The 26,158-nt window shown below is 53.4% G+C and overlaps 2 protein-coding genes across 11 annotated transcripts; one reads left to right on the top strand and one right to left on the bottom strand.

Annotated features, from left to right (window-relative positions):
• The first annotated feature begins 1,449 nt into the window (after positions 1 to 1,449).
• Positions 1,450 to 5,247, top strand: zgc:153896 (ectonucleotide pyrophosphatase/phosphodiesterase family member 7). The gene is made up of 5 exons (XM_004078432.5): positions 1,450 to 2,316; positions 3,101 to 3,246; positions 3,331 to 3,954; positions 4,465 to 4,687; positions 4,767 to 5,247. The coding sequence occupies exons 1-5, from the start codon at positions 2,079 to 2,081 to the stop codon at positions 4,835 to 4,837; spliced, it is 1,302 nt and encodes a 433-aa protein (XP_004078480.1). The 5' UTR covers positions 1,450 to 2,078; the 3' UTR covers positions 4,838 to 5,247.
• A 99-nt stretch (positions 5,248 to 5,346) lies between these two features.
• On the bottom strand, positions 5,347 to 26,012 carry slc4a7 (solute carrier family 4 member 7). Of its 10 annotated transcripts, none has more exons than XM_078933695.1 (26): positions 25,789 to 26,010; positions 21,409 to 21,490; positions 19,987 to 20,127; positions 19,783 to 19,921; positions 19,335 to 19,495; positions 18,949 to 19,137; positions 17,504 to 17,610; positions 16,445 to 16,495; positions 15,755 to 15,912; positions 15,599 to 15,686; positions 15,344 to 15,490; positions 15,169 to 15,272; positions 14,930 to 15,104; positions 14,401 to 14,534; positions 13,262 to 13,507; positions 13,022 to 13,127; positions 12,792 to 12,953; positions 12,605 to 12,718; positions 11,776 to 11,937; positions 11,452 to 11,703; positions 11,312 to 11,380; positions 11,071 to 11,244; positions 10,851 to 10,973; positions 10,560 to 10,669; positions 10,374 to 10,481; positions 5,347 to 5,931 (listed from the first exon to the last, which is right to left on the bottom strand). In XM_078933695.1, the coding sequence occupies exons 1-26, from the start codon at positions 25,828 to 25,830 to the stop codon at positions 5,850 to 5,852; spliced, it is 3,426 nt and encodes a 1,141-aa protein (XP_078789821.1). In that variant the 5' UTR covers positions 25,831 to 26,010; the 3' UTR covers positions 5,347 to 5,849. The 10 variants fall into 10 exon arrangements, with proteins under 10 accessions (XP_078789821.1, XP_078789822.1, XP_078789824.1 ...); XM_078933696.1 differs by having other exon boundaries at positions 16,445 to 16,492; XM_078933698.1 differs by having other exon boundaries at positions 10,560 to 10,642; positions 16,445 to 16,492.
• Positions 26,013 to 26,158: the final 146 nt, after the last annotated feature.

The raw sequence follows: 26,158 nt of genomic DNA, 5'->3' as shown, positions 1-26,158 counted from the left end.
AAGGTGTTCTTCCTCCTCCTCCTCGGGTGAAAGTGTTCTTCCTCCTCAGGTGAAGGTGTTCTTCCTCCTCAGGTGAAGGTGTTCTTCCTCCTCAGGTGAAGGTGTTCTTCCTCCTCAGGTGAAGGTGTTCTTCCTCCTCAGGTGAAAGTGTTCTTCCTCCTCAGGTGAAGGTGTTCTTCCTCCTCCTCCCCGGGTGAAGGTGTTCTTCCTCCTCAGGTGAAGGTGTTCTTCCTCCTCCTCGGGTGAAGGTGTTCTTCCTCCTCCTCGGGTGAAGGTGTTCTTCCTCCTCCTCCTCGGGTGAAGGTGTTCTTCCTCCTCCTCCTCGGGTGAAAGTGTTCTTCCTCCTCAGGTGAAGGTGTTCTTCCTCCTCAGGTGAAGGTGTTCTTCCTCCTCAGGTGAAGGTGTTCTTCCTCCTCAGGTGAAGGTGTTCTTCCTCCTCAGGTGAAAGTGTTCTTCCTCCTCAGGTGAAGGTGTTCTTCCTCCTCAGGTGAAGGTGTTCTTCCTCCTCAGGTGAAGGTGTTCTTCCTCCTCCTCAGGTGAAGGTGTTCTTCCTCCTCAGGTGAAGGTGTTCTTCCTCCTCAGAGAGGACCAGTTCCTGGTTTAAGGAGGGAAACCCTTATGGAACCTCACCACAGAATCTGCAGATCTTGATGAGAAAGCCTCAGAGCTGGCAGAAACATTGCATGTTTAGCCAGCAGGGGGCAGCAGCAGGGACGAGGCTCACCTGTACAGGTGACCTCACAAAGGTCAGCGCTTTTCCTCAAGCAGTGAAGTAGAGGCTAAAATAAACTGCGGTTCCAATAATGTGATAAAAAAAGGCTCCACTAAGAAAATCTTTTTCTGTTGTTTTTTACCTGAATTCTGAGCACAGATGAGTTTCAACATTCTGAATGTTCACCAAAAGAGGACATGAAACCAAAAAAACGTACAGAATCCTGAAAAAATAGGAAAAGAAATGTGTTTCCTACAAAGAAGGATCCTTTTACAACCTTGCATTTAGCGGATCAAACCCGACTCATGAAGGTCAAGTAGAGGAAACCAAACAGGAAATGTTCTATTTTTACGCCGAACATGAGAAACGTAATCTGACAGACATCTAATCGCTCCAGACGGCCGATGTCCTCGGAGCAAAGTTCAGGAGAAAAATGCAGCGCAGCAGATTTCTGTCAGGAGTCAGACTTTTCAGCTTAAAACCTCCTAAAACTACCCAGAATGCTTCAGGTCACAAACTTTAGTGGCTGCAGGAACAAACAACAAAACTTAACTTTTCAGTCGATCCTTTGATTTAAAGTCTTCATTTCTGAACGTTTCACTCAAGCTGCTTCATCAGACTGACCTCAGAGTCTTTTTGCCGTTCTTACCATGTTCCTGTAGCTTTTTATGATGGAGGACATTCATTGGCCATGTGGGCGCATGCAGGGGACGTCCTGGACAGGCCTCCAGTCTGTCCCACAGCCTGATGGAAGACATGTTTTAGATGAAAGCTGCATGTCTGAGTATTTCTACGTTTGGCAATCAGGAGCAGATGAAAAAATGGCTTCTGACGTGATGGGATTCATTCAGTGGGCTCCTCGCTCTGCTCCATTCTGATGCATCCTGGTCCAGGAACCAGTCCGGGATCTGCTCTGGTCCTGGATCTGGTCTGGACCAGGATCTGCTCTGGTCCTGGATCCGGTCTGGACCAGGATCTGCTCTGGTCCTGGATCCGGTCTGGACCAGGATCTGCTCTGGTCCTGGATCCGGTCTAGACCAGGATCTGCTCTGGTCCTGGATCTGCTCTGCTCCTGGATCCGCGCTGATCCCAGGTGTACAGACCGCCTCTGGGTTTCCTGTGAAGATGGCGTGAAGGCGGCGGATGTGCAGAGACCGTCGGCGAGGACGGCTGCTGCCGGAACACGCCTGACGTCACGTTGGCGGCTCAGAAGCGGCTCGTGTTCCTCAGAGCAGAGGCCAAGGCCACGCAGGCCTGATAAGACCTGCAGGTCACAGTCGAAGGTCTCAGTTGAACATTAACCCGGGGTTCCCGAGGAGAGCCGGTGAGCCGGGTGGAGCTCCACACAGTCGGAGCGGAGGTGAAGATGAGGCTGCAGGAGCTCCTTCTTCTCACGGCAGCCGCCTGCGCAGCCGGCCGTTCCCTGAGGACGTCTGCGGGGAAGAAGCTGCTGCTCATCTCCTTTGATGGCTTCAGGTGGGACTACGACCAGGACGTGGACACCCCCAACCTGGATCAGCTGGCTGTGGACGGCGTCAAGGCCAAGTACATCACCCCCCCGATGCTGACCATGACCTCCCCATCCCACTTCACCACCATTACAGGTAACTGCCCCCCACAGACCACCATGAGCTCCTTACATGATGTTCAGAGGAGAAGATTTTTCTCTGAGTTTCCATGGAAACGTCATGTTTACACCCATGTAGCTTTAAGCTAACAGCACCAAATCAGTGCTGGAAAGACCGGAGCGTTTTCTGTGGCAGAACAGGAGCCTTAATGTCCAGAAATGTTCTGAGGTCCGACTGCTGCGAGTGCTACATCAGCTCCAGCTACAACAAAGTTCTGCTTCATCCTTCAGGAGTGAGCTGTGAAGGTCAGTGTCCTCCCTGCTGGGGGAACCTTTGACCCCAGATTCTGCTGGACTCTGTGGTTCTGTTTTAATTGCATGGAGACTTCCTTCTGTGGATTTGTCTGGAGCAGAAATGAGATGCTGCCTAAGAAGAAGACTTTAGTTTCTTTACGCCCCCCCCCCCCGTGACTGATGGTGGTGTCGTTTCTATTTTTTGTGATTGGACGAGCTAACCAGAGAGTGAAGCTCTGACAAACGGTCGCAGTCAGATCCTCTACAAATGAAGTGTTCAGGCTTCTGGTCCAGAACCGGGTTCAGAGGATGCTAGAACTGTTGTGTGGTGGACCACCTTTACTTTAGTCACCTGGGTGTCATGATTTGATTGGACACCTGGTTTGGTGTGAGACGCCTCCTCAGGATGAACTCCCTGGTCCGGTTGGACGATGCCTCCTGGGAAGTCCTGCAGCTGGAGTTCCGTCTGGCGTCCGTTTCCTCTCGTTCTTCGCGTCCACAGCGTTGAATGTCTTTGTGTTCTTCAGGCAGATGGGTGGAAGACCACGAAGTCGTGCACAACATGATGTTCAACACCACCACCAACCTCAAAGTTCCTCACAAGCAGACCCTGTCCAGGTCAGAGTGGTGGGACAATGGCGTGCTGCCCTTATGGATCACAGCGCAGAACCAGGTGACGGACTACAAACATGGAGTCCTCTGTCAGAGTTGAAACAAAGTACGCCAGAAGAACATCAGATCTGCTTTGTGGTTTCAGGGCCTGAAAACAGCCTCGTTCTTCTTCCCGGGAGGCGGAGCCAATTACAGTGGCCAATCCGTGAACAGGGTTGTGATGACGGAAGCTGGCCATCCGGACGACAACGAGACGGAGTGGCAGCAGAACGTCGACACGGTGCTGAGCTGGTTTTCCCAGGAGGACTTCAACCTGGTGACGCTGTACTACGGAGAACCGGACAACGTGGGCCACGCCAAGGGGCCGGACCACCCCCGCAGGAAGGAGATCATCCAGCAGATAGACCGCACCATCGGCTACCTGAGAAACGCCATCCATCGCCACAAACTGAGCGACAGCCTGGACGTCATCATCACCTCTGACCACGGCATGACCACCGTGAAGAAGCGACCTCTGGTGGACGAGATCGTTCTCAACAAGTACCTGAACCTCCTCCAACTGGCCAGCTTTGAGATCCTGGACTATGGCGGCTTTGGCATTTTGACGCCGCGGCCGGGGAGGGAGCAAGAGGTTTTTGACGCCCTGTCCAATGCGCCAAACCTGACGGTCTACAGGAAACACGAAATGCCCGAAAGCTTCCATCTTGGAAAAAGCGAGCGGCTGCCTCCCATCGTGGTCATCGCAGATCTGGGCTTCAACCTGAACTCTGTGAGTTTTCTTCGTGATCTTTCATGTCCGTCCGTCCAGGGCTTCTTCACGGCGCTCCGATCCCCGCCGCCTCAGCGAGCTTCCATCTTGAGAGCTGAAATGTCTGAAACTTATTCCAGCTCGCCATCGTCTTTGTGATCAGTTCCCTGATTGGCTGATCCCAGATCAAATGTTTGAATATCATTGGACGTCTGTGAATAAATGAGGGGGGGTTAGGGGAACACCCACAGTTCTTTCCACGCGTTTTGGTATTTGGGCGCCACATTCTTCTCTGAAGTCCACGCGCTTTCAGAACTGAGGCGTTCCTTCAGCGTGGAATCCTAGAGACGTCCCCGTGGTTCCAAAACACCGTTTGTTTGGCAGCTTAATGTAAAAATTTCGCCAAACTGTTTTTGGAGATGCTGTGATGATGAAGACGCTGCAGACAGACGTTCTTCTGGTTTGAAACTCTGACGTCTCCTTGAACCTGAACCTCCGGGTGGGCCTGACCCTCCCTCCCTCACTCTGCAGAGATTCATCGTCTACGTCAACAAAGGTGACCACGGCTTCCACAACGACCACATGGACATGAAGACCATCTTCCGCGCGTTCGGACCCAGTTTCAAGAGGAACTTCCTGTCGGAGCCGTTCGACAGCGTCCACATCTACCCCCTGATGTGCAAACTGCTGCAGATCCAGCCGGCGCCACACAACGGTTCTCTGGCCGTGACGGAGGACATGCTGCTGTCCGGCGGTGAGTAACCGGGTCAGAACCGCCTCACCGTGGGTCTGCAGTGATGGTACAACCTGTGTCCTCTGCTGGTTTCCTTCAGGAACACGAGGAGCTGGGCTGTCTGTCTCGGTTCTGCTGGTCACACTGCTGAGCGGGCTCACGGCGCTGTGACCGACCCAGAAACCTCAGAACTATCCAGAACCTCCAGCAGGACCGGGTCACGCTTCAGTCTGAAACCCTGACGTGAAACCGGCTTTGTGGTTCTGTAGATGTCTGACCCACAGGGAGCGTCTCGGTTCCACCTGCAGTTCTGACCCAGAACAGGAAGCTGAACAGCGCCTCACAGTGGCCAGTATTTGTGCCTACATTAAAGACAGTGTTTGACGCCTCGTAAATGTTTCTGAGTGAGTTTCCCGACTGCTACAGCGACCTTTAGAGCAGGGGGGGGTCAGACTCCAGGCCTGGGGGGGTCAGACTCCAGAAACCCCGCCTCCTTTGCTGCTGATCCCCAGGATCAGGTGTGTTCTAGCAGCTGTTGATCTTTCCAGACGGTTTCTGGGATAAATTCAGGTGTTTTTTAACTCCTCTGTGGTTCTTTTGTGTTTACTCTAAAACTTTAGTCATCGTTTGACAATCCTCAGAAATGTCGTTTCTCGTATTCATGAGTTCTTCCCTGCTGCTCCGATCAAAACGCTTTATTGAAAACCTGCACAAAAATAACGACGCCAGCTGCTGCGCCAGAGTAAGGCGTTCGGTTGGAGGCAACAAGGTGAGTCAACGTGCACACGCACGTGCACACACACACACCTGAACATAATTAAAAAAGAGACCGCCGGAGCTTCATTAAGGCAGAAAACTAACATTTCAGAATAAAATCAGACATTAAGGCTTGAAGGAAATTAAATAAAAACGTTCAGCCGTGCTCCAAGTCCACCAATCACACTGTGGCACGGGGGAGGGGCAGTGAAACCCGGGTCACCTGAGGAGCCGGTTCCGACCCGTGGTTCACCCAGAGGTTAAGTCTTTCACCATAAAACGATGAGAACATAAAAGCCGCCACAGAAGAGGCGGGAGAACGGGGAAATCTGATTGGTCCATGACTGATGCTTCATTTTAAAGATGATCTAATGCGTTCCGTTAGGGGGCTTGGCTCCGCCTCCTCCTCCAGCCAACCATCGACGGATCACAGTGCCGTCTCGGCGTCTACGACTCTTTGACCGTGTTCGTTTTCCACGTTGATCCGGACACTCTTCAGGTTCTCCTGACTGAAAGAGAAGAGAAGACGCTCTGAGAAGGACACGCCCCCTCCCTGGGTGACAGAATGACCCCCCCAAACCACGAAGGGCATAAAGACGACAGCAAACAGTGACCCTCTGCCTTCAGCATCCAGCTAAACACACTTTAGCAATCCAATCCGGAATCTCCTGATCTGTGCCGTCGCCCCGGAAACGGAGGCAGAGCGTTCGTGACGACATCAAACGCCTCGTGTCGCTAATCCAGCTGACGAGCATTTAGCGCTGTTTGAACCATTAACCCCAGAACTCCAGCTCCAGTTCAACTGTTATGACTCGTCATCTGTTGACAGAATTAACGGAATTCCAGCAGAAACTGAAAGTGGAGAAACTCAGCGTCATGCCGATGTGCAACACGTTACGCAATTAACACAATTAACAGAAATAACGCAATTCCAGGGCATTCCGCCCTGGAAAAAACGCTTTCAAAGGAAACCGTTTCCTATTGGTCCAGAGCTGCTCTTTGCCGCTTTTGGAATTAGTCGGAATGATGATGATCACAGAAACGGTTGAAGAATTCGGAGAGAGTTTGATAATCTGCATCACCGGTGACGGCTCAGGCTTTAAAGGGTTAAACAGTCTTTAGCTAAGTGTAACCCGGTGACTTTATCTACACTTTACTTTGTTCATTCAGTCTTTAAATGTGGGTCAAACGTTTTAGTACTTATTTATGTTTTAGCCCGTTTTAGTATAAAAGTTTGTGCTTCTTTGGTTTCATTCACATCCCTTCTTTTTCATCCTTCCTGCCCTCAGGCCTCGAACCGCCGCACAGCCGTGCAAACGCCTCACAGCGTGTTATTTACTGCGTGTTTTTTACTGCGTGTTTTTTACTGCGTGTTTTTCACTGCGTGTTTTTTACTGCGTGTTTTTCACTGCGTGTTTTTTACTGCGTGTTTTTCACTGCGTGTTTTTCACTGCGTGTTTTTCACTGCGTGTTTTTCACTGCGTGTTTTTCACTGCGTGTTTTTCACTGCTTGTTTTTTACTGCGTGTTTTTCACTGTGTGTTTTTCACTGCTCGTTTTCACTGCGTGTTTTTCACTGCGTGTTTTTCACTGTGTGTTTTTTACAGCGTGTTTTTCACTGTGTGTTTTTTACAGCGTGTTTTTCACTGCGTGTTTTTTACTGCGTGTTTTTCACTGCGTGTTTTTCACCGTGTGTTTTTTACAGCGTGTTTTTCACTGCGTGTTTTACAGCGTGTTTTTCACTGCGTGTTTTTCACTGCGTGTTTTTTACTGCGTGTTTTTCACTGCATGTTTTTCACTGCGTGGTTTTCACTGCGTGTTTTTCACTGCATGTTTTTTACTGCGTGTTTTTCACTGCATGTTTTTCACTGCTCGTTTTCACTGCGTGTTTTTCACTGCGTGTTTTTCACTGCGTGTTTTTCACTGCGTGTTTTTCACTGCGTGTTTTACAGCGTGTTTTTCACTGCGTGTTTTTCACTGCGTGTTTTTTACTGCGTGTTTTTCACTGCGTGTTTTTCACTGCGTGTTTTTCACTGCGTGTTTTCACTGCGTATTTTTCACTGCGTGTTTTCACTGCGTGTTTTTTACTGCGTGTTTTTCACTGCGTGTTTTTCACTGCATGTTTTTTACTGCGTGTTTTTCACTGCGTGTTTTTCACTGCTCGTTTTTACAGCGTGTTTTTCACTGCGTGTTTTTTACAGCGTGTTTTTCACTGCGTGTTTTTTACAGCGTGTTTTTCACTGCTCGTTTTCACTGCGTGTTTTTTACAGTGTTTTTCACTGCTCGTTTTCACTGTGTGTTTTTCACTGCTCGTTTTCACTGCGTGTTTTTCACTGCGTGTTTTTCACTGCATGTTTTTTACTGCGTGTTTTTCACTGCATGTTTTTTACTGCGTGTTTTTCACTGCTCGTTTTCACTGCGTGTTTTTCACTGCGTGTTTTCACTGCGTGTTTTTTACTGCGTGTTTTTTACTGCGTGTTTTTCACTGCGTGTTTTTCACTGTGTGTTTTTCACTGCTCGTTTTTACAGCGTGTTTTTCACTGCGTGTTTTTTACAGCGTGTTTTTCACTGCTCGTTTTCACTGCATGTTTATCACTGCGTGTTTTTCACTGCTCGTTTTCACTGATTGTTTTTTACAGCGTGATTGTCACTGCGTGTTTTTCACTGCTCGTTTTCACTGATTGTTTTTTACAGCGTGATTGTCACTGCGTGTTTTTCACTGCTCGTTTTCACTGATTGTTTTTTACAGCGTGATTGTCACTGCGTGTTTTTCACTGCGTGTTTTCACTGCGTATTTTTCACTGCGTGTTTTCACTGCGTGTTTTTTACTGCGTGTTTTTCACTGCGTGTTTTTCACTGCATGTTTTTTACTGCGTGTTTTTCACTGCGTGTTTTTCACTGCTCGTTTTTACAGCGTGTTTTTCACTGCGTGTTTTTTACAGCGTGTTTTTCACTGCGTGTTTTTTACAGCGTGTTTTTCACTGCTCGTTTTCACTGCGTGTTTTTTACAGTGTTTTTCACTGCTCGTTTTCACTGTGTGTTTTTCACTGCTCGTTTTCACTGCGTGTTTTTCACTGCGTGTTTTTCACTGCATGTTTTTTACTGCGTGTTTTTCACTGCATGTTTTTTACTGCGTGTTTTTCACTGCTCGTTTTCACTGCGTGTTTTTCACTGCGTGTTTTCACTGCGTGTTTTTTACTGCGTGTTTTTTACTGCGTGTTTTTCACTGCGTGTTTTTCACTGCGTGTTTTTCACTGCTCGTTTTTACAGCGTGTTTTTCACTGCGTGTTTTTTACAGCGTGTTTTTCACTGCTCGTTTTCACTGCATGTTTATCACTGCGTGTTTTTCACTGCTCGTTTTCACTGATTGTTTTTTACAGCGTGATTGTCACTGCGTGTTTTTCACTGCTCGTTTTCACTGCGTGTCTTTTACAGCGTGTTTTTCACTGCTCGTTTTCACTGCGTGTTTTTCACTGCTCGTTTTCACTGCGTGTTTTCACTGCGTGTTTTTTACTGCGTGTTTTTTACTGCGTGTTTTTCACTGCGTGTTTTTCACTGCTCGTTTTCACTGCGTGTTTTTTACAGCTCGTTTTCACTGCATGTTTTTCACTGCGTGTTTTTCACTGCTCGTTTTTACAGCGTGTTTTTCACTGCGTGTTTTTTACAGCGTGTTTTTCACTGCTCGTTTTCACTGCGTGTTTTTTACAGCGTGTTTTTCACTGCTCGTTTTCACTGCGTGTTTTTCACTGCTCGTTTTCACTGCGTGTTTTTTACAGCTCGTTTTCACTGCATGTTTTTCACTGCGTGTTTTTCACTGCGTGTTTTTCACTGCTCGTTTTTACAGCGTGTTTTTCACTGCGTGTTTTTTACAGCTCGTTTTCACTGCATGTTTTTCACTGCGTGTTTTTCACTGCGTGTTTTTCACTGCTCGTTTTTACAGCGTGTTTTTCACTGCGTGTTTTTCACTGCTCGTTTTCCATTGCTCGTTTTCACTGCCTGTTTTTTACAGCGTGATTTTCACTGCCCGTTTTCACTGCGTGTTTTTCACTGCGTGTTTTCACTACGTATTTTTCACTGCGTGTTTTCACTGCGTGTTTTTTACTGCGTGTTTTTCACTGCGTGTTTTTCACTGCTCGTTTTCACTGCGTGTTTTTTACAGCTCGTTTTCACTGCATGTTTTTCACTGCTCGTTTTCACTGCGTGTTTTTTACAGTGTTTTTCACTGCTCGTTTTCACTGCATGTTTTTCACTGCGTGTTTTTTACAGTGTGTTTTTCACTGCTCGTTTTCACTGCGTGTTTTTCACTGCATGTTTTTTACTGCGTGTTTTTCACTGCTCGTTTTCACTGCGTGTTTTTCACTGCGTGTTTTCACTGCGTGTTTTTTACTGCGTGTTTTTCACTGCCTGTTTTTCACTGCTCGCTTTTACAGCGTGTTTTTCACTGCGTGTTTTTTACAGCGTGTTTTTCACTGCTCGTTTTCACTGCATGTTTTTCACTGCGTGTTTTTCACTGCTCGTTTTCACTGCGTGTTTTTTACAGCGTGATTTTCACTGCGTGTTTTTCACTGTGTGTTTTTCACTGCGTGTTTTCACTGCGTATTTTTTACTGCATGTTTTTCACTGCGTGTTTTTTACAGCGTGATTTTCACTGCGTGTTTTTCACTGTGTGTTTTTCACTGCGTGTTTTCACTGCGTATTTTTTACTGCATGTTTTTCACTGCGTGTTTTTTACTGCATGTTTTTTACAGCGTGTTTTTCACTGCATGTCGATCAGTCTATGTGGTAAATCACATGTGACTCAACATTTACATCCAAATATTCAGGCTCGTCAGTGAAACTGTAGTCTGTACTCAAACCGCCGCTGCCGTCTCTACTCCTGACTCCGGCCAGCAGATTTGTGGTCGTCCTGAGGAGCCAATCACAGTGAGGTGATGTCACGGCGGTGCGTTTACCTGTTGCAGCGCTTCAGAGCTTTGCTGCCTTCAGAGTTCTTGAAAAGCGAAGCCCAAATCCCACTTTTGCCCATTTCATCAGAGATGTTGACCACCGAAGGGTCCGACCTGCACACGAACACGCACGCCATCACACAGGTGAGCCGGGTCACCTGCTGGGATCAGCGCAGGACGCAGTCAACTCACCTTCCTTTGATGGGGAACTTGAGGACATTGTCGTGGTCATACGGCGGCTCATCGTCCGCCTCCACAAACATCTGCTGGGCCTCCTGGAAAACAGCAGAGCTGATTGGCTGCTGTTGGGTCACATGGTTTGATGTCAGGTTTCCTCTGATCATAAAAAAGGTTTTTCTGCGTGTCTGAAGGCGTCAGACAAACGCCGCTCATTTTGTTTTTCCTTCAGTCACTCAGAAACATCCAAGTCTCTCAGGCCTACTGGCTCCGCCTTCATCAAAGAGCAATAAGCTCCGCCCCCACCTCCTTCTTCTTGTCATCGTCCTTCTTCTTCTTGCTCTCTGGTATCAGGTCGTCCAGCCAGCTCAGCTCTCGTTTGGTGAAGCAGAAGTCCAGAAGTTTCCGGATGAAGACCAGGGCCAGAACCTGCGGCGGGTCAGAACGCAGCGGGACTTTCAGAGGAACGGCTTTAAGAACCTCAGAACTCCTGGACGACCTCCTCTGAGGTCACAGACGGACTCACCATCATGGGGAAGATGACGGCGGCGGCGGAGGCCTTGATGACCCACAGGAGGATGAGGCAGGTGAGCTGGACCACGGTGAAGACGTGGACCTTCCACAGCGGGACGTAGCGCAGGTAGATCAGGTCCGGCTGGTGTTTGGGCGGCATGCTGAAGAGCTTGATCCGGTCGAACAGCTGGAGGACGGAGGAGATGCGGTGAGGAGGAGCAGAAGGTGGAGGCGGCGGGTGGAGACGCACGCACCTGGATGCCTCTGAGCGAGGACACGCCCATGTAGAGGAAGACTCCGTACAGGACCGGCATGGGGATGAACTGCAGGAGGACAGAACACGTCAGCTGGACTCCAGGAGGAGCCGGTCGCACCTGCGTGGGCGGAGCTTCACCTTGAGAGCCGACGTCATGAAGACGGAGCAGCCCATCAGGAAGAAGATCATGAAGCCCGTGACCCTCTGCTCCTTGATGCCCAGGAACTTGGGCTGCTCGCCGGGCGCCGCGCACTCCGACTCCACCTTCAGACTGTTGACGTGGGACATGGACAGCACCGTCGCCGCCACGAACCACGGCAGGCCCATGATGGAGCACACGCCCAGCATGAGCGCCACCACCAGGAGGTCCAGGTGATAGCCGCATCCTTTCTGCAGCCAGAGAGACAAGCAGCCGCGTCAGTCCGGCCCGTCACGGGACGTGCTGGATCAGGCCACGCCCACCTTCAGTTTGTTCTCCTTCCTGTTGACGATGACGGCCGTGATCTGCTGGTCCATGAAGACCAGGATGGTGCAGAGCAGAGCGGGCAGCGCGGCCACCAGCAGCGTCCACCAGGGGTTCGGGCCCAGCGGGGAGATAAACCATCCTCGAGTGCTGGAGGTGGGCTGAGCAGACGGGGTTGGGTCACCGCAGGTCAACAACGGCGAGAACGCCGACCACGATCAGAGACCTGGACGCGGTTCGGGTCCGTAATGCTGTCAGGCTTCAACCGCAGCTCCCTGCCCTTCCCCCTCTGGTTCTGATCCACTTTAGGACAGGAACCAGAACTTCCCGGCTGGGCAGGAAGGCCCACCAGCATCTCTGCCTCCCCAGGAAGTGTCTACCACGGCGCGGTAGAGAGGAAGCTCTTAACATCATGAAGGACTCCACCCACCCTCTTCCAGCCCCTCCCTCGGGGGGGGGGGGGGGGGGGGGGGGGCATTTGGGGCAAACCAGCAGCCAGCATGGGCAGATAGTTGCTCCTCAGATGTTCTTACTTTTATTATTATGACATTGTATTTTATGGATTTTATTTCATTGCCTTAATTGTGTTTTTGTGTTAATGTTGTGTAAATGTTGTGTAAAGTGTTCCACGACTTCCAGACTCTGTTGGAACGTTTTTGGCCTTTTTGCGACTGGAAAGTGTTTCTCTGGATTCTTCTTCTTAATGTCACACAGAAAACTGACTCCAGATGTTCTCACGTCCCTCCGTCTGTCATTTAGACATTTTATCATTTTTCCTTCATTAAACGCCCTTCACTTATTTACCCCCACCCCCCCCCACACACACACCTGGAATCGGTCCGGTACGTTGAGCTTCGGGGAGGGAACCCCCACCAGATAATCCACCAGCACCATGATCATGATGGTGAGGAAGACGGCGAAGTCGCTGATGGTGGATCGGACCTGCAGAGGCGGAGCCAACGTTCACCTGAAAGCAGAGGGAGCCTGCAGCTGGAGGGGGGTGGGGGGCACTGACCTTGGTGGGAAAGTATCTTTTGGTCTTGAACTGCTTGAAGAAGGAAGACAGGAAGAAGGTGGTGAAGAAGAGGATGACGGACCAGAAGAGAACGTCGGGAACGTAGGGGCGGTCCAGGCTGCAGGCGGAGCCTACGAAGGCGCCTTTGAGGGCCTGACAGTCCTGCAGACAGAGAGGTTTCAGGTGATGCGGTACCGCCCACGTCCAGCAGAGGTCACCGTCGGACAGACCGTCACGCTCAGCTGGTCCCACTGGATGCTTTCTGCCGTGGCGTTCCTGCCGCTCCACTGCTCCAGGACTTGGGCCGAGGCGTTGAGCGGCGGAGAGCACTGACACCTGAGGGGGAGGCGGGGCGTTAGGTCCAAACATCAGCGTGCAGAACGCTCCACCCCCTCACGCTTTACCCCGCAGGCACGTGAAACCACGCCTCCCTCCAGCACCAGCCTCTGCCCCGCCCACACGGAGCTCACCTGTAGAAGGTCAGGTTCTCCAGGTGGTTGTCCATGTTGATGGGGTAGACGCTGCTGAGGTGGACCAGCTTCTCCAGAGCCTCGTAGATGAAGATGATGCAGATGAGCGCGGCGAAGGCCTCCTCGGTGAAGCGGGTGATGTAGCAGACCAGAGAGCTGGCGTCCGTGGCCACCAGCACCACGCAGTAGAAGGCCGTCCAGAGCCCGATGGCGGTCCTCATGGACAGGTAGGACAGGTGGTAGTCACTGACGAGACACGGGAACCAGTCAGCTGCCCCCCTCCCCACCATCATGTGGGGGGAGGGGAGGGGGAGTCCAGAAACACACCCAAAAATGACCCAAAGAGGGGAGGTGGCTCCTTTATCTGAGCTGAACCTGAACACAACACAGTTCACGGACGTAGAGATTCTACGAGGCCGTGTGGACTCAACCATGATTTTATGGGGGGGGGGGGGGGGGGGGGGTGTAATGAACTGGGACTCGGAAGGAGCTTCCACCTTTGTCACACTTTGGGTCTGGAACCAGAGGATCTGAGAGTTCTGGAAGTTCTGATGAGGAGTCGGCAGCAGCAGAAACCGCCGCAGTGCAGCTCAAACTGAGTTTGGGGGATTCAACAGGCTCCGCCCCCTGGCCTGTTTATGTTTTATGTGAGTTTAACGACGGACTGAGAGGAACCTCGTCCGTTTGGAACAGAACCGGCCTGATGGGTCAGACGGCCCCTTTAATCCTCAAATCCAAAACTGTGATCCAACCTTTCTGAACACAGTGGAAACCAGTATGGGGGCTAATCCCCCCCCCCAGCACATAATCCCACTCTGAGCTCTTACTTAACCATGAGTCAGAGAACGGGCCGGCTCAGAGTCGGGTCACACTCATGCAGGGGGGTCCGGTTCTGTTCTGGGTTCTGGAGTTTCTAGCGCTGCTGTTGCTGAGAACCTCATCATCCTCTTCCTCACACAGAAGCTTCTCCAGATCCCATAAGGTTCTGTGGAAGTTCTGAGTGGATCCGTGAGGCAGAACCAGTTCAGACCCTTCCTCTGTAATTACACACCACGGCCAAAAGGGGGCGCTGTTGTGGGTCTGTGTCTGTGCGTGTGTGTGTGTGTTTGTGTGTGGGGGGGGGGGTCCTGCAGACTCACTTGCAGATTTTGAAGAGGATTTTCTCGAACACCAGAACCGGACCGGTGCTGCCCAGGATGGTGAGAGGCTGCCCCGCAAACATGGAGTAGGCCACGCCCGTCATGGACGCCCCGAACAAAGACTCGATGGCGCTCTGCCAGGTAGAGAGAGACATGAGTTCACACCTGGACACGCTCCAAGTTCCTGACCTGGACTTGGACCTGGACCCGGCTTTGGTTCTGGCCTGAACGGTTCTCAGAACTCAACCTCGTCTGTCCCTCTTCAAGACAACAAACCAAAGTGTGTTTGAGGAACATCTGCATAGAACATCTGGATCCAGTTCTGTTAAACTCTTCTGGACCGGCCAGGTTCTGAAGCGGTTCTGCTGAACTTCAGCAGAACCGCTTTGGACCTGAAGAAGGTCAGAGCTCCGACGGCGAGGCTATGACCTTCTTCAGGAAAACTGGATTCTTTTGGGGAATCTGGGTTCTGAATGTTTGGTGCTGGTTCTGGAGACCCACTCCAGAGAGAGCCTGGGGGGGTTCTTACGATGTTTCCTTTGGTGGCTTCTCCCAGCAGCCCCCCGAACGTGATGACGGGGGACATGCAGGCGCAGTACAGGAAGAGGACGGACGCCACACACTGCAGGCTGACGGCGTCCTTCACGTCGCTCCACAGGAACGGAACTTTCCTCCTAACGTCGTTCACCAGACCGCCGAAGATCCTGCAGGAGGTTCCCGTCAGCTCGCCGCCCAAACACGTCAGACGCTCACCTGAACGGCGCTCACCTGCCCGTCCTCTGGAGCTCTGGCCCCGCGTGATGCTCCGCCTCCTTCATCGCCTCAGAGTTGTGGGCGGAGCCGTTAGGTTGTGTCGGGATCTTCCTCTTCTCCTGCGGAGGAGGACAGGTGTTTGTTTCCAGCACAGGTGCGCCGGGCGGGTCCAGGTGCGCCCCCGGCTCACCTGAGACGGGACGTTCTTGGGGGGTTCGATGCGGATGCTGGGGTCCCACTCCCCTGGAGGCAGCACGGTCACCTGATCCAGAAACTCGTCGATCCCGGACAGGAGGTCGTTCCGGTCCTTGGCCTTGTACGCCACGTCATGGAAGATCTGGGACACAAGAGAAAGGCGTGAAGCGGCGCCAGCAGGGGGTCAGACGGCGAGGAGGAGCACCGCAGGTCCAGTCAGAACCATCTATAGGCTCCTCCCCGTCCTCACCTCATCCGTCATCAGCGTGGCGATGGACCGCCCGATCTCGTGGTACTGCGGACCTTTCCCAAACGGGCCCAGCAGCAGGAAAAGAAACCTGGACCAGAAGACGGAGCGTCAGCACCTGCTGGGGGGCGGAGCTTAAAGGGGGAGCGCCCCGCTCACCTGGTGGGCACGGGGACCTCGGTGAGGCCGGTCAGCAGCAGGGCGGGGGACAGGCGGACGAAGGCGATGATGGGATGTTCCAGGAAGTCCACCTCCCCCACCAGGACGTTGGAGGCTTCGGCCCCAGGAGGGATCTTCTTCATGAAGTTCATGTCCACCTGGAGGACGAGCAGACCAGCCTCAGAACCTCACAGTCGCATCAGCAGAACCCACAGCTCTGATCCGTATCCAACCAACAACACGGAACCAGGACCTCACAGGTAGAACAACAAGAAACGGACACAGGAAGAGAACCGGTCTGGGTTTGGGACGGAAGACCTCCAGGTTTTCCTGACAGAAGATCCTGTGAACCCGACGTTCCCGGCTAACCTAATCCTGGATCGGGTTCTTTGGTGGTCAGCGTTGAGTTGAGCTCATGAACAGAATAAGATCCTGAAGACTCCGGGCGGCTTCTAACCCTCAGGAGCGTTTGTGAGGGACTACTTTCAGCGGCGGATGAATACGGTGAACCACAGCAGATGCTTGAGAACATCAAGGCAGAAAAATCACAACAACCACAAACCACATCCAGCACGGAAACAACACGCCCACAGGTCAGCCAACAGCCAATCACAGCGCGGCACCACAGCGGCTCACAACACAGCTCTGTCATTGGTCGACAGCCGGCGACTGACCGGCGAGGAGACTTACTGCGAGCTTCCCGCCAGCCGCCGACAACAAACACACACAGCAGGCGTCCTGCTGAGAGACACACACGGGGCGTGACTCCTCCCACCGCCGCTTCGACACGCCTCATTTTCAACATTTGGTCTTTAGCGAGTCCAGAGGTGAGAAACAGAACCAACAGAACCGCCCAGGGTTCTGATCTGGTGCAGCGTTTTTCATCATGTTTAAGCAGAAACGTTCAGATTCTTTTCTAAGTGAATAAAAACTGTAAAAATGTCTGAAAATATCTGTGACATGTAAAGAAATTCTGAAAACGTGAATAAATTAAATTATAAACCTACGGAAAAACCTTAAATGATGCTTCTCTCTCTCTGTAGTTTCAACTGTAGCTGATGCTCATGTTTTCTGGGGGCGGGGCTTGAATCCTTAATGCTGGTCGTGTTTCCTGGTTTTCTAAAAACAATCTGTCAAAATGTTTTGGTTTGTGAAATGTTCTGTCTTTGAACTCTTTGTGAATGTGTTGAATAAAGTTACAGTTACTTTACTACTTAATTACAGTAACTTTCCAAAAAGACAACCGTTCTCCAGGAAGCCTCGTGAGCCTGCGGTGGCAGATCCCTGCTTGGCGTGCAGAACCTTACGGCTGTGTCGCTCGGTTGGTAAGGTAAAGGGCTGCCACGCAGGAATCCAGGGTTCGATTCCCGGAGGGGGGGTACTGGGGGCAATTACCATCTCAATGGCAAACAATTAACATCACCCAGTGGGGGGGCAAGACCCTTAACGCAGCTCACCGCTCCCCCAGGGGGAGGGGTCAAATGCAGTGAAAAATGTCCCCATTGAGGGAGAAAGTATCAATTATTCTTATTATTACAGGAGAGACGTTTCTCCGGCTGTTCTTTGCGTCAGAATCAGCTGATTTACGTTGATGGTGCTGACGCTGTAGCTCATGTGTGTTTTTGCCTCTTATGTTCAGGAGTTTAGCGTTAGCACCAAGACCCGGGTTACACGTTTGAACCCCCCCGGAACAGCAACAGTTGGTACGTCCCACAGCGTCGTGTCCACAGCGGTGGACGTGCTCCTCACCTTGCTGAAGTCCACGCTGCTGTTCTCACAGCTGCCGCCGTTGATGCGAGCGTCTGCGCGTTTGCTGTCCAGGTTTCCGGGAGCGGACTGCGGCGAGGCGAGCAGACCTGCGGGGACAGGAAGTCAGTCTGCTGCCGGGTCAGAAGGTCAGGACCTCGTGGTGAGGTCAGCCACTTCCACAGGGGTCATGTCAGTGCAGAAAGAAGCTTTACCTGCCGTCCTCACATTAGCTTCTACAAGGACACGCCCCCGCTAAGAAGGCCCCGCCCACCCAGCCTGACAGACACACAGCAGCCATTTTCACGCTGAGGACGCGCCGCTGAAACTCTGGACACGCTCGCTCATGCAGCATCAGGTCCAGTCTCAGGGGACGGACGGGGACAGCGAACAGAGCCAGGCTGTTCTCTGAGGACGACCCCCCCCACACCGCCATCCAAATCTGAGGCTTCGGCAGCACCGACCACTCTGGATCCAGAATAAATGAAGGCGGAGTCTCTTTGTGTCCGTTTGTAATCCTCTGAACGAAGAATAAAGTTTTGTTTGAATGGAATTTAGAATCAACCAGGACCTTTAGCGGGGTCGACACCCCCCCCCCCCCCCCCCCGCCCCCCTGCTAAACCCCCTCCATCGCCACAGAGCGTCATGGTGCTCCTGTTAGTCCTCCTTGATGAGGACGCCGCCATGCAAACAGGAAGTGAAGTCATTCGGTGGGTCGGGTCAACAGCTGATTCCTGATCCCGGGATCAGGTTCTGGTCAGGGGGAGGAGCTTGTTAGTGTGGATGCAGGAGCCGAGCCAGTGTTTGCCTGGGGAGCCGTGAGGATGCTCCCCAAGCCCGATCGGGCCAAGCCGAGGCCCGCGGGTCGGATGTGACCCGCGGATAATGTGCAATGCTGTTAAAATATTAACTACATGTCCCATCATGCATCATTAGGGCGGGTTTGGTCTCAGCAGGGAGGAGAGGCCAAAGCCTCACCTGGACATGATCCTCGCCATCATGAGCTACTAACACTAGAGTGAAACATGTCCACTTCTGTCGTTTACAGCCTCCATTAAACAGCTGCACGTCTACACATATTAATACATAAAATACCCCGACCCAGACCCGACAGACCCGAACTCTGCCCGGCAACACACGACGTAACCGAGAGTTCCATCGAAAAAACAGCAGGTGGAATTTCAGAAAACGTTCACTATATAGTCTGAAACTGTTCTGAAACAGGCATGAAACATGAAACGGGCCTGAAAGTTCTGGTGTCAGATCTGCCAGAATTAGAATCCAGCACCTCGGTGAGACCGGAACTGAAGTGTTTCCTGGCAGCGACTGAGGCCTCAGTGAAGTCTGGCCTTACTATCTGCTCCAGCACAGAGGAAGACCTGGAAACTGTCAGAACTCAGGACCCAAAGCGGGTCAGAGATGCCCAGAACCAGAGTGACGGGTCTCACCGTTCCGATCCAGCAGATGGGAGTCGGAGTGTTTCTTGCCGATGTCGGCGAAGGAGCGGACCAGAGGGATGCGGTTACTCAGCTTCTTCTCGTTCTGGTGGTGGTGGCGCCTCAGCACGGCTTCCCGGACCTTCTCCTTGACGCCGTCTTCCAGCTGCCCCGAGGCCAGCATGCTGTCAATCACCATGTCTGTGGGGGCGGGGCATGAGGACAGAAGCCGTTCACAGTCTGGACCTCAGGAACCAGGAACCTGTTCAGAGCTTTCTGGACAGTTCTACTCTTTCTACATGAACTTTCTGGACCTTTTCTGAAGCACGCTAAGAGAACCCCCCCCGGAAAACGTCTCTGGGGGGGGTTGGCCGTGATGCTGTGGTGCAGCGGCTCACCTGCGATCTCCTCGATGCTGGTGGCTCGCATGTCGAGCAGCACGGTTCCGTTCAGGATGCAGGAGCGCAGCTCGAACAGGCTGTGCAGGGACAGCGTGGCCACGTAAGGCTTGCTCCAGCGCTCGCCGCCGTCCTCCACGTCCTCCTCAAACTTCAACCATCTGCACGTGCACACGCACACACACACACACACACACACACACACACACACACACACACCCACACACAGTAAACACCCCCTAGTGGTTTCAGACCCGTCAGGCGCCTGACGTTTCCCGATTCAGCTGCTCTTCTAAGCGCCGCGGCGTTTTGGTGGAACCCGTCAGTCGGCAGCAGGAATGTGACCCGATCGGTTTGCTCATATGTCTGAACGCTGATCCACAGCGGATCATCCACAGAAACATGCTTCACTGAAGCTACAAACGCAGAACAAAGGGGAGCGTCCTGCCTGGCCGTCTCCTTCCACTCCTGGTTGTCTCCGTCCCTGAAGGCGAGCTCGTCCAGCTCCGTGAACAGGTCGTGAGGAATGTGCTCTTCATCGTCGTCTTCGGTGCCGAGGATGAACTGGACCCTCTGAGACGGCGTGTCTGCGGGAACACGGACGTTCACTCAGCAGTTCCGTCTGCCGCCCGCCGGGCACCGACATACTGACCGTAGGTGGGCGACTCTCGTCCGTCGTCCCGGTCGGAGCAATCCCGCCGTTTCCGGTGATGCCGGTGCCCTCGGTGACGGTGCCGCCTGCGGCCCTGCCGGCCCAGAGGGACGTGGACGCCCACGTACACGGCCCGGTGGCCTAACAGAACCAGAGGAACAAGCAGCAGTCAAAGCGATGGGAGGAGCCGACGCAGCGCCCTCTACTGATGAAAGCAGGGCAGAGCGGTCAAAGTGAGGCCAGCGCCACACGGAGCAGCAGAACCCAGAGGTTATGTTTAAATCCAGATGTTCGCTCCGGATCTGAGCATCGGTCCCGCCTGTCCTATGGGCGGGGCTTCCAACCTGTGACAGCGTCACCCGTACAATGGTGAGTTCCATTTTCATGACCGTACGAGCCTTAAGGGGACTGCAGACACACCTCCACGGACCCGGAAAACCCAAGAACCAGCAGAACCCATGTGGGTCAAGCCCCCCAGGATGGGTCAAGCCCCCAGGATGGGTCAAGCCCCCCAGGATGGGTCAACCCCCCCACAGGGTTGTGTGACTAAAGGCTTTAATTAACATAAATGACTCTTTTGTTGCCACACCAATGTCTGAAGCCCCGCCCCCACCCTCGTCTTGTGATTGGCTAATTTCTCAGGATCTGACAGGATGTCTTTCCGTCCACTCAGTGCACAGCTTTTTTTCTCGGTTTTGACTTAAAAGTGACTCAGCGAGAACGCCTCCTGACTTTTACAGACTACGGCGTGAACGTGTGGCGAGAGCGTGACACGTTCACCTGAGCTCCTGCTGTAAGACGCCGGGTTCACCTGAGTGCAGGTGAGCCCACACTAGGCCTGCACAATCAATCACAATTATCGTGATATCAATCTGTGCGATACGCATATCACGATAAATGGTTCCCTTCCATGAGCTAAAACAGTCTGATGGCAGCTAACCAATCAAATACATCCATTTATGCATTTGACCAATCAGATGGACGCCGTCACGCTGTTGACCAATCAGATGGCGGCCATCTGGAGCGTACTTTAAATTATGTTAAATCTTATTTAAATCAAACTTCTGCAGTGAAATATAAATGATGTTTTTGGTTTTTTCACTGTTTATTCATGTAAGTAAGTTTAATCGTCATCGTGATATTGATCAATAATATCGCGGGTTTTCCTCCCGTGGTGCAGCCGCCGCTCAGCGTGAGGACGGACGCCGGTTCTCTGATTTCATTGATGTTTGTGAGGAAACGACCCTCTTTTGGCGTTCAGGAGGCGAGTTTGGTTTGGTAGAAATCCACGTTGACGGTGGGGAAGTGGACCCGTTTGGGGCCACCGGACCCGTTTGGGGCCACCGGACCCGTTTGGGACCACCGGACCCGTTTGGAGTCACCGGACCCGTCTTTGCTCCTCACGTTGGTGCACCGACTCACTTTCTAGCTCCTCCTTCTCAAAGTTGGTGTGGAGGGTGGAGCTGGTTTTGCCCCGGTCCACCACCGCCTCCTCGTCGTTCCCCTGAAACACAAAGACACAGAAGATGGAGAACTCCAGCAGAACCAAGGCCTTCACCTGAACCTGCTCAAGTTCTACAGCATGAGGAGGTTCTGTAAGAACAGCAGACGTTCTTACAGAACCTCCAGATTCTACAGAACCATCAAACACTGACAGTTGTGACTCGGCAAATTCTCAGGTTGGACTCAAGTTTCTTAAACCAGTTGAACCCGAGTCCTGAGACGTTCTGATCCAAGTCTGCTGAGGTTCTGCTGTGGTTCCAGGTTCTGCTTTGGTTAAAAACCCGACAAACAGGACCGTCGGTTCCTTTGGATCCACGTTCATCACAGAAGAAAACGCGGCAAAACAATCTGAGTATGGTTTCTACGAGACCGTAAACGGACCTGAGAACCGGCTCAGGAACACAACCCCACCATGACTCAGCAGAGTGAGGCGTTCATGCGTCAGGCGTCTCTGTGGGAAACACCAGCTCTGACGGAGCCTGCAGCTGCTGTGAGGACGGCAGAACAGAACTGAAAGCTCAGAGACAGACGAGTTCCAACCTGCCGAGCAGACGGAGGAACCCGGAGAACGGCGGTCTGAGCCGGGGGAGGGTCTCTGCAGACAGAAATGGGGGGTTTCGGTTCATCGGGGGGGGGGTCGTCATGGAGACACGGTCTCCACAGATAAACAGAAGTTCTCAGATGCATCCTGGTGGTTCTGTAGAACCACAGCTGCTCCAGTTTGGTCCAAGTCTGATCCCTTTCCTGAAGTTTTAGCAAATCAAGAAACTATAGCCCCCCCTCCCCGTGCCCCCCTCCCCCCACAACCATCATCAGAGCTTAGACGTGATGAAGACGAGGAAGAGGAAGCCGGGTTGCAGTTCTCCTCCTCATCACAGGAAGATGAGCGAGAGGGAGGCGACCCACCCGTCTGACCTCCACCCTGACAGGAAGCAGTGGGCGGGGCTTCCTGACGACCGATCTCACGCCCGGCTGGAGCGCCCCCGTCCCCCCACTTCCTGTTATCACAGGCCGTGAAAGCAGCGGCGAGGCTTCTGCTGCTTCAGCGGCTAAAGGTCAGGCGGCGGTTAGTCGTCCGAGCGCCACATGTGATGACTCCGTGTTTCCGAGCCGCGTTCCACCGCCGCTCAGGGTCAGCGGTCCGAAGAAATCGACCAGGCGGCACATTTCCACGCCGACCAGAGAGAGGAGGGGCTTCAGCGAAGGGAAAAGCTTCACGACTGAAGAGCAGGAAGGAGGCGACGGTTTCAGGACGGCGCTGAACTTCAGTCACAGTTTGATCCTCAACGTTCTCCACCGGAACCAGCAGAACCCGTCAGTCTGCTGCTCCCAGCGGCCCGAACGCCAAAGTCCAGCAGCTTCAGAGGAGAGGCCCGTCTGGTCCTCATGCAGAGAACCGGAGAACGGTTCTGCAGCATCACAGACCTCTGTGAGGTTCAGAACCAGAACCCCCTGCAGAGGTTTTCCAGGCATGAAGAACCAAACCCTCATGACAGACGAGCCGGACCTCACGGTGATGGAACTCAAAGACCTGGACTGGAACCAAGCCGGTTCTGGTCCGTCCTCCAGGACCAGTCCTCTTCCTGTCAGAACGTTTCTGCCCCCCAAGAGAGCAGAGTCTGCCGGAGCAACAAGGGAGACCCGCCCACACAGAACCCTACAGAGAACCAGACCTACCGCAGACCCGGATCTGGACCCCCTCTGGCTGACGATGCCCCCCCAGACGTCTGCCATGACTGCAGACGCAGGCAGAGCAGACAGACTGCTGCACTGCTGCTGCGCAGAGCGTCAGGACGGTCGAGGGGGCGGAGCTAATCTGAGCCCTGCCCCCACCCCTTCCACTGACCAACTGATCGGCCCCCCCACAGCCAAAAGGCACTGAAGACACCAACAAGCCACCAGAACCGACGTGGACCGACACCAGCAGGTCACAAACCAACAGGTCAGAGGTCAAAGGTCAGAGCAAAGTCTAGGCTGAAGGTCAGAGTTCAGAAACGAGAACGAGGCGGGAGGCTTTTAATGGGGAGGGGGCAGCTTTTCTCAGCTGGTGGATCAGAGTGCATCTTCACTGCAGTGGACGGGGGGGACGGGAGGACGGGTGCACAATCAACCGACCCAACGGAGAACCAAGACCCACATGCAGTTTGACCCCCCCCACACATCAGACCAACATCCTGACCCCCCCCCCCCCCCCCCCCCCCTCTGAAACAACCACAAGAATGTTCTGGTGCCCCCCCTGCTGCTGTCGGTTCTGTTGATCCTGAAGTCTTTGGGACGACAAAACCTCACTGTGGATCTTTGGGAGTCGAACCGACACCTCTGATTCTAGTGAAGTGGACCCCCCCCCCCAGACCAAAACCCAGCAGGTCAGAATAAAACGGACATTTCAAAGGTTCTGAGCAGGAAACCGCTGTACCAGCAGAACCACCAGACACGGGTTCTGATGTCCTCACGTCCACCAGGAACCAGAGCAGGAACCGGCCGGTCCGAGAGCGTCTGCGGTGAACAGGTCCAGTAGAGTTACCGTCCCGTCTCAGGCCCGGGTTCCTCGTGAGCCACTGGGGTCAGAGGTCAGACCTAAACGACCCTCCCAGTAAACCTGAGATCCTCGCAAAGACCTTCATTCAGAGTCGCCTCCAGAACCGCCCGACCCCCCTCCCCGGGCCATTGTCTCTGCCCCCGACCCCCCTCCCCGGGCCGGCTTTAATCTCGCTGATGTGGGAGGCGGATTATCCGATTGTGTGGGAGAACCGGCGGCAAGAATCTGATTAGGTGCTGCAGACCTGCGTGATGTCAGAGGCGGATCGGGTTTCAGTGCTTCTGCCAACAACGTGGACTCCCTCCCACTAGAATGACAGCCGACACCCCCAACAGAACCACCGCCTGGTTCTGGCTCTGATCCAGTCAGGAGTTCAGATGAAGACAAGCAGGACACCCCCCCCCATACATGAGGTCATGGGGCAGGGATCAGCTCTCTGTGTTCTAGAACATTTAGTCAGACCGACCCCCCAGGACCGACCCAGATCCAGACTGAAGCAGCCAGACGCGTTTCATAGCTTAGCTGCTGCGTTCCCCGACGGTCTCGTTTGTCTGATCAAAGACGTAAAGTCCAGATGCAGGACGTCCTGCTGCTCCGGATCAGAACCTCTCATGAAGATCTGAAAGGCGCCACTTCCTCCTCGGTCTGCACCAACCTGAAACTCCGCCTCCCACACTGCCGGGTTCCAGGTGGACCTGCCGGGTTCCAGGTGGACCTGCCGGGTTCCAGGTGGACCTGCCGGGTTCTAGGTGGACCTGCCGGGTTCCAGGTGGACCTGCCGGGTTCTAGGTGGACCTGCCGGGTTCCAGGTGGACCTGCCGGGTTCCAGGTGGACCTGCCGGGTTCCAGGTGGACCTGCCGGGTTCCAGGTGGACCTGCCGGGTTCCAGGTGGACCTGCCGGGTTCTAGGTGGACCTGCCGGGTTCCAGGTGGACCTGCCGGGTTCTAGGTGGACCTGCCGGGTTCCAGGTGGACCTGCCGGGTTCCAGGTGGACCTGCCGGGTTCCAGGTGGACCTGCCGGGTTCCAGGTGGACCTGCCGGGTTCCAGGTGGACCTGCCGGGTTCCAGGTGGACCTGCCGGGTTCTAGGTGGACCTGCCGGGTTCCAGGTGGACCTGCCGGGTTCTAGGTGGACCTGCTGGGTTCTTCCGAGTTCATGTTCAGGTTGCAGAAGTGTTGTTAAAAACCCTTGTAGTTTTATTTTTCCTTCTGGTCTGTCCACAGTGGTCTAGGACGGCGTTACCATGACAACCGTGAAGCCACAAACACGTTGATCTTGTTCACCTTCACCATGACAATCTGGTGCTGTCTCCATGGTAACCGAGCAGCATCCCAGCGCTGCGCTGACCGGATATACCCCAAACGCACGTGAACCCCACGTGCTCCATCGAGTCACCCTTTCAAAGTAAAGCGCAGAGGCGCTGATGACGTCAGAGTTCAGCAGGTCAAGCGGTTCTGTTCAGTGGAAGTTCGACCCTGACACTAAGCAGCACGTGAAGCTGGTCCACGGCGGAACCACGTCCACGTCAAAGCCCCAGAACCGCAGTAGCGCCTCTGGACCGGAACCTGCGGGACCAAACGCCCCTCCATCACTGCCGCACCACTTCCTGCATCCGGGATGTCCGCCACTTTACCGCCTCGCGAAACCGTCACCGCTACCGGACCTGGAACCGCGGCTGTTTCCAGACACGGTTCCGGTACCGAATCAGCCTGCTCGGGGGGGGGGGCTAGCTGTGGCTAGCACGCAGGCGCGGACTTACGGATGTGAGGAGGGGTCTCATCTGCTCGCTGGGGTCCTCCATCCTCACGAGGCGCGCGGGAAGCCCGCTCCTCTCCCGCTGGTGCACCTACCGTCAGACAGCGCTCACCTGGACGCCGCGTGCCGTGTGCCGCGTGCCGCCTTCCTTTTTCCTGTCTTCCCCGCTAATTTCCTCCAAAGCCGCTTTAATAAACTCCGACTCCAAGCTCCGCCTCCTTTTGATTGGCAGCTCGGTTCTCTGTTGACGTGGCAGACGGTGTCTCAGTTCCACCAATAAACAGACGGAACCGTTGAGTGGGCGGGGCCAGTTCAACAACAAAGCGTGGGAAAATATTTCCAATCCTTCTTAATCCAGAAGTGAAGGAAACGTC

This window comes from Oryzias latipes, chromosome 16 (genome assembly GCF_053564925.1).
Source record: "Oryzias latipes strain Hd-rR chromosome 16, Olatipes_Hd-rR_3.1".
NCBI classification, from domain to species: Eukaryota; Metazoa; Chordata; class Actinopteri; order Beloniformes; family Adrianichthyidae; genus Oryzias; species Oryzias latipes.
The sequence above is the reverse complement of the archived record's forward strand: the minus strand, read 5'-3'. Positions and strand labels throughout refer to the sequence as shown.

Excerpts from the sequence above, each read along its gene's own strand:
- zgc:153896 (XM_004078432.5), top strand. The coding sequence starts at position 2,079 with ATGAGGCTGCAGGAGCTCCTTCTTCTCACGGCAGCCGCCTGCGCAGCC. Across the intron at positions 3,247-3,330 it reads GGATCACAGCGCAGAACCAG|GGCCTGAAAACAGCCTCGTT; the intron begins GTGACGGACTAC and ends TTGTGGTTTCAG. Across the intron at positions 4,688-4,766 it reads GGACATGCTGCTGTCCGGCG|GAACACGAGGAGCTGGGCTG; the intron begins GTGAGTAACCGG and ends GGTTTCCTTCAG.
- slc4a7 (XM_078933693.1), bottom strand. The coding sequence starts at position 23,223 with ATGGCAGACGTCTGGGGGGGCATCGTCAGCCAGAGGGGGTCCAGATCC. Across the intron at positions 15,273-15,343 it reads CCAAGAACGTCCCGTCTCAG|GAGAAGAGGAAGATCCCGAC; the intron begins GTGAGCCGGGGG and ends CCTCCTCCGCAG. Across the intron at positions 13,508-14,400 it reads ATCCTCTTCAAAATCTGCAA|TGACTACCACCTGTCCTACC; the intron begins GTGAGTCTGCAG and ends GTGTCTCGTCAG.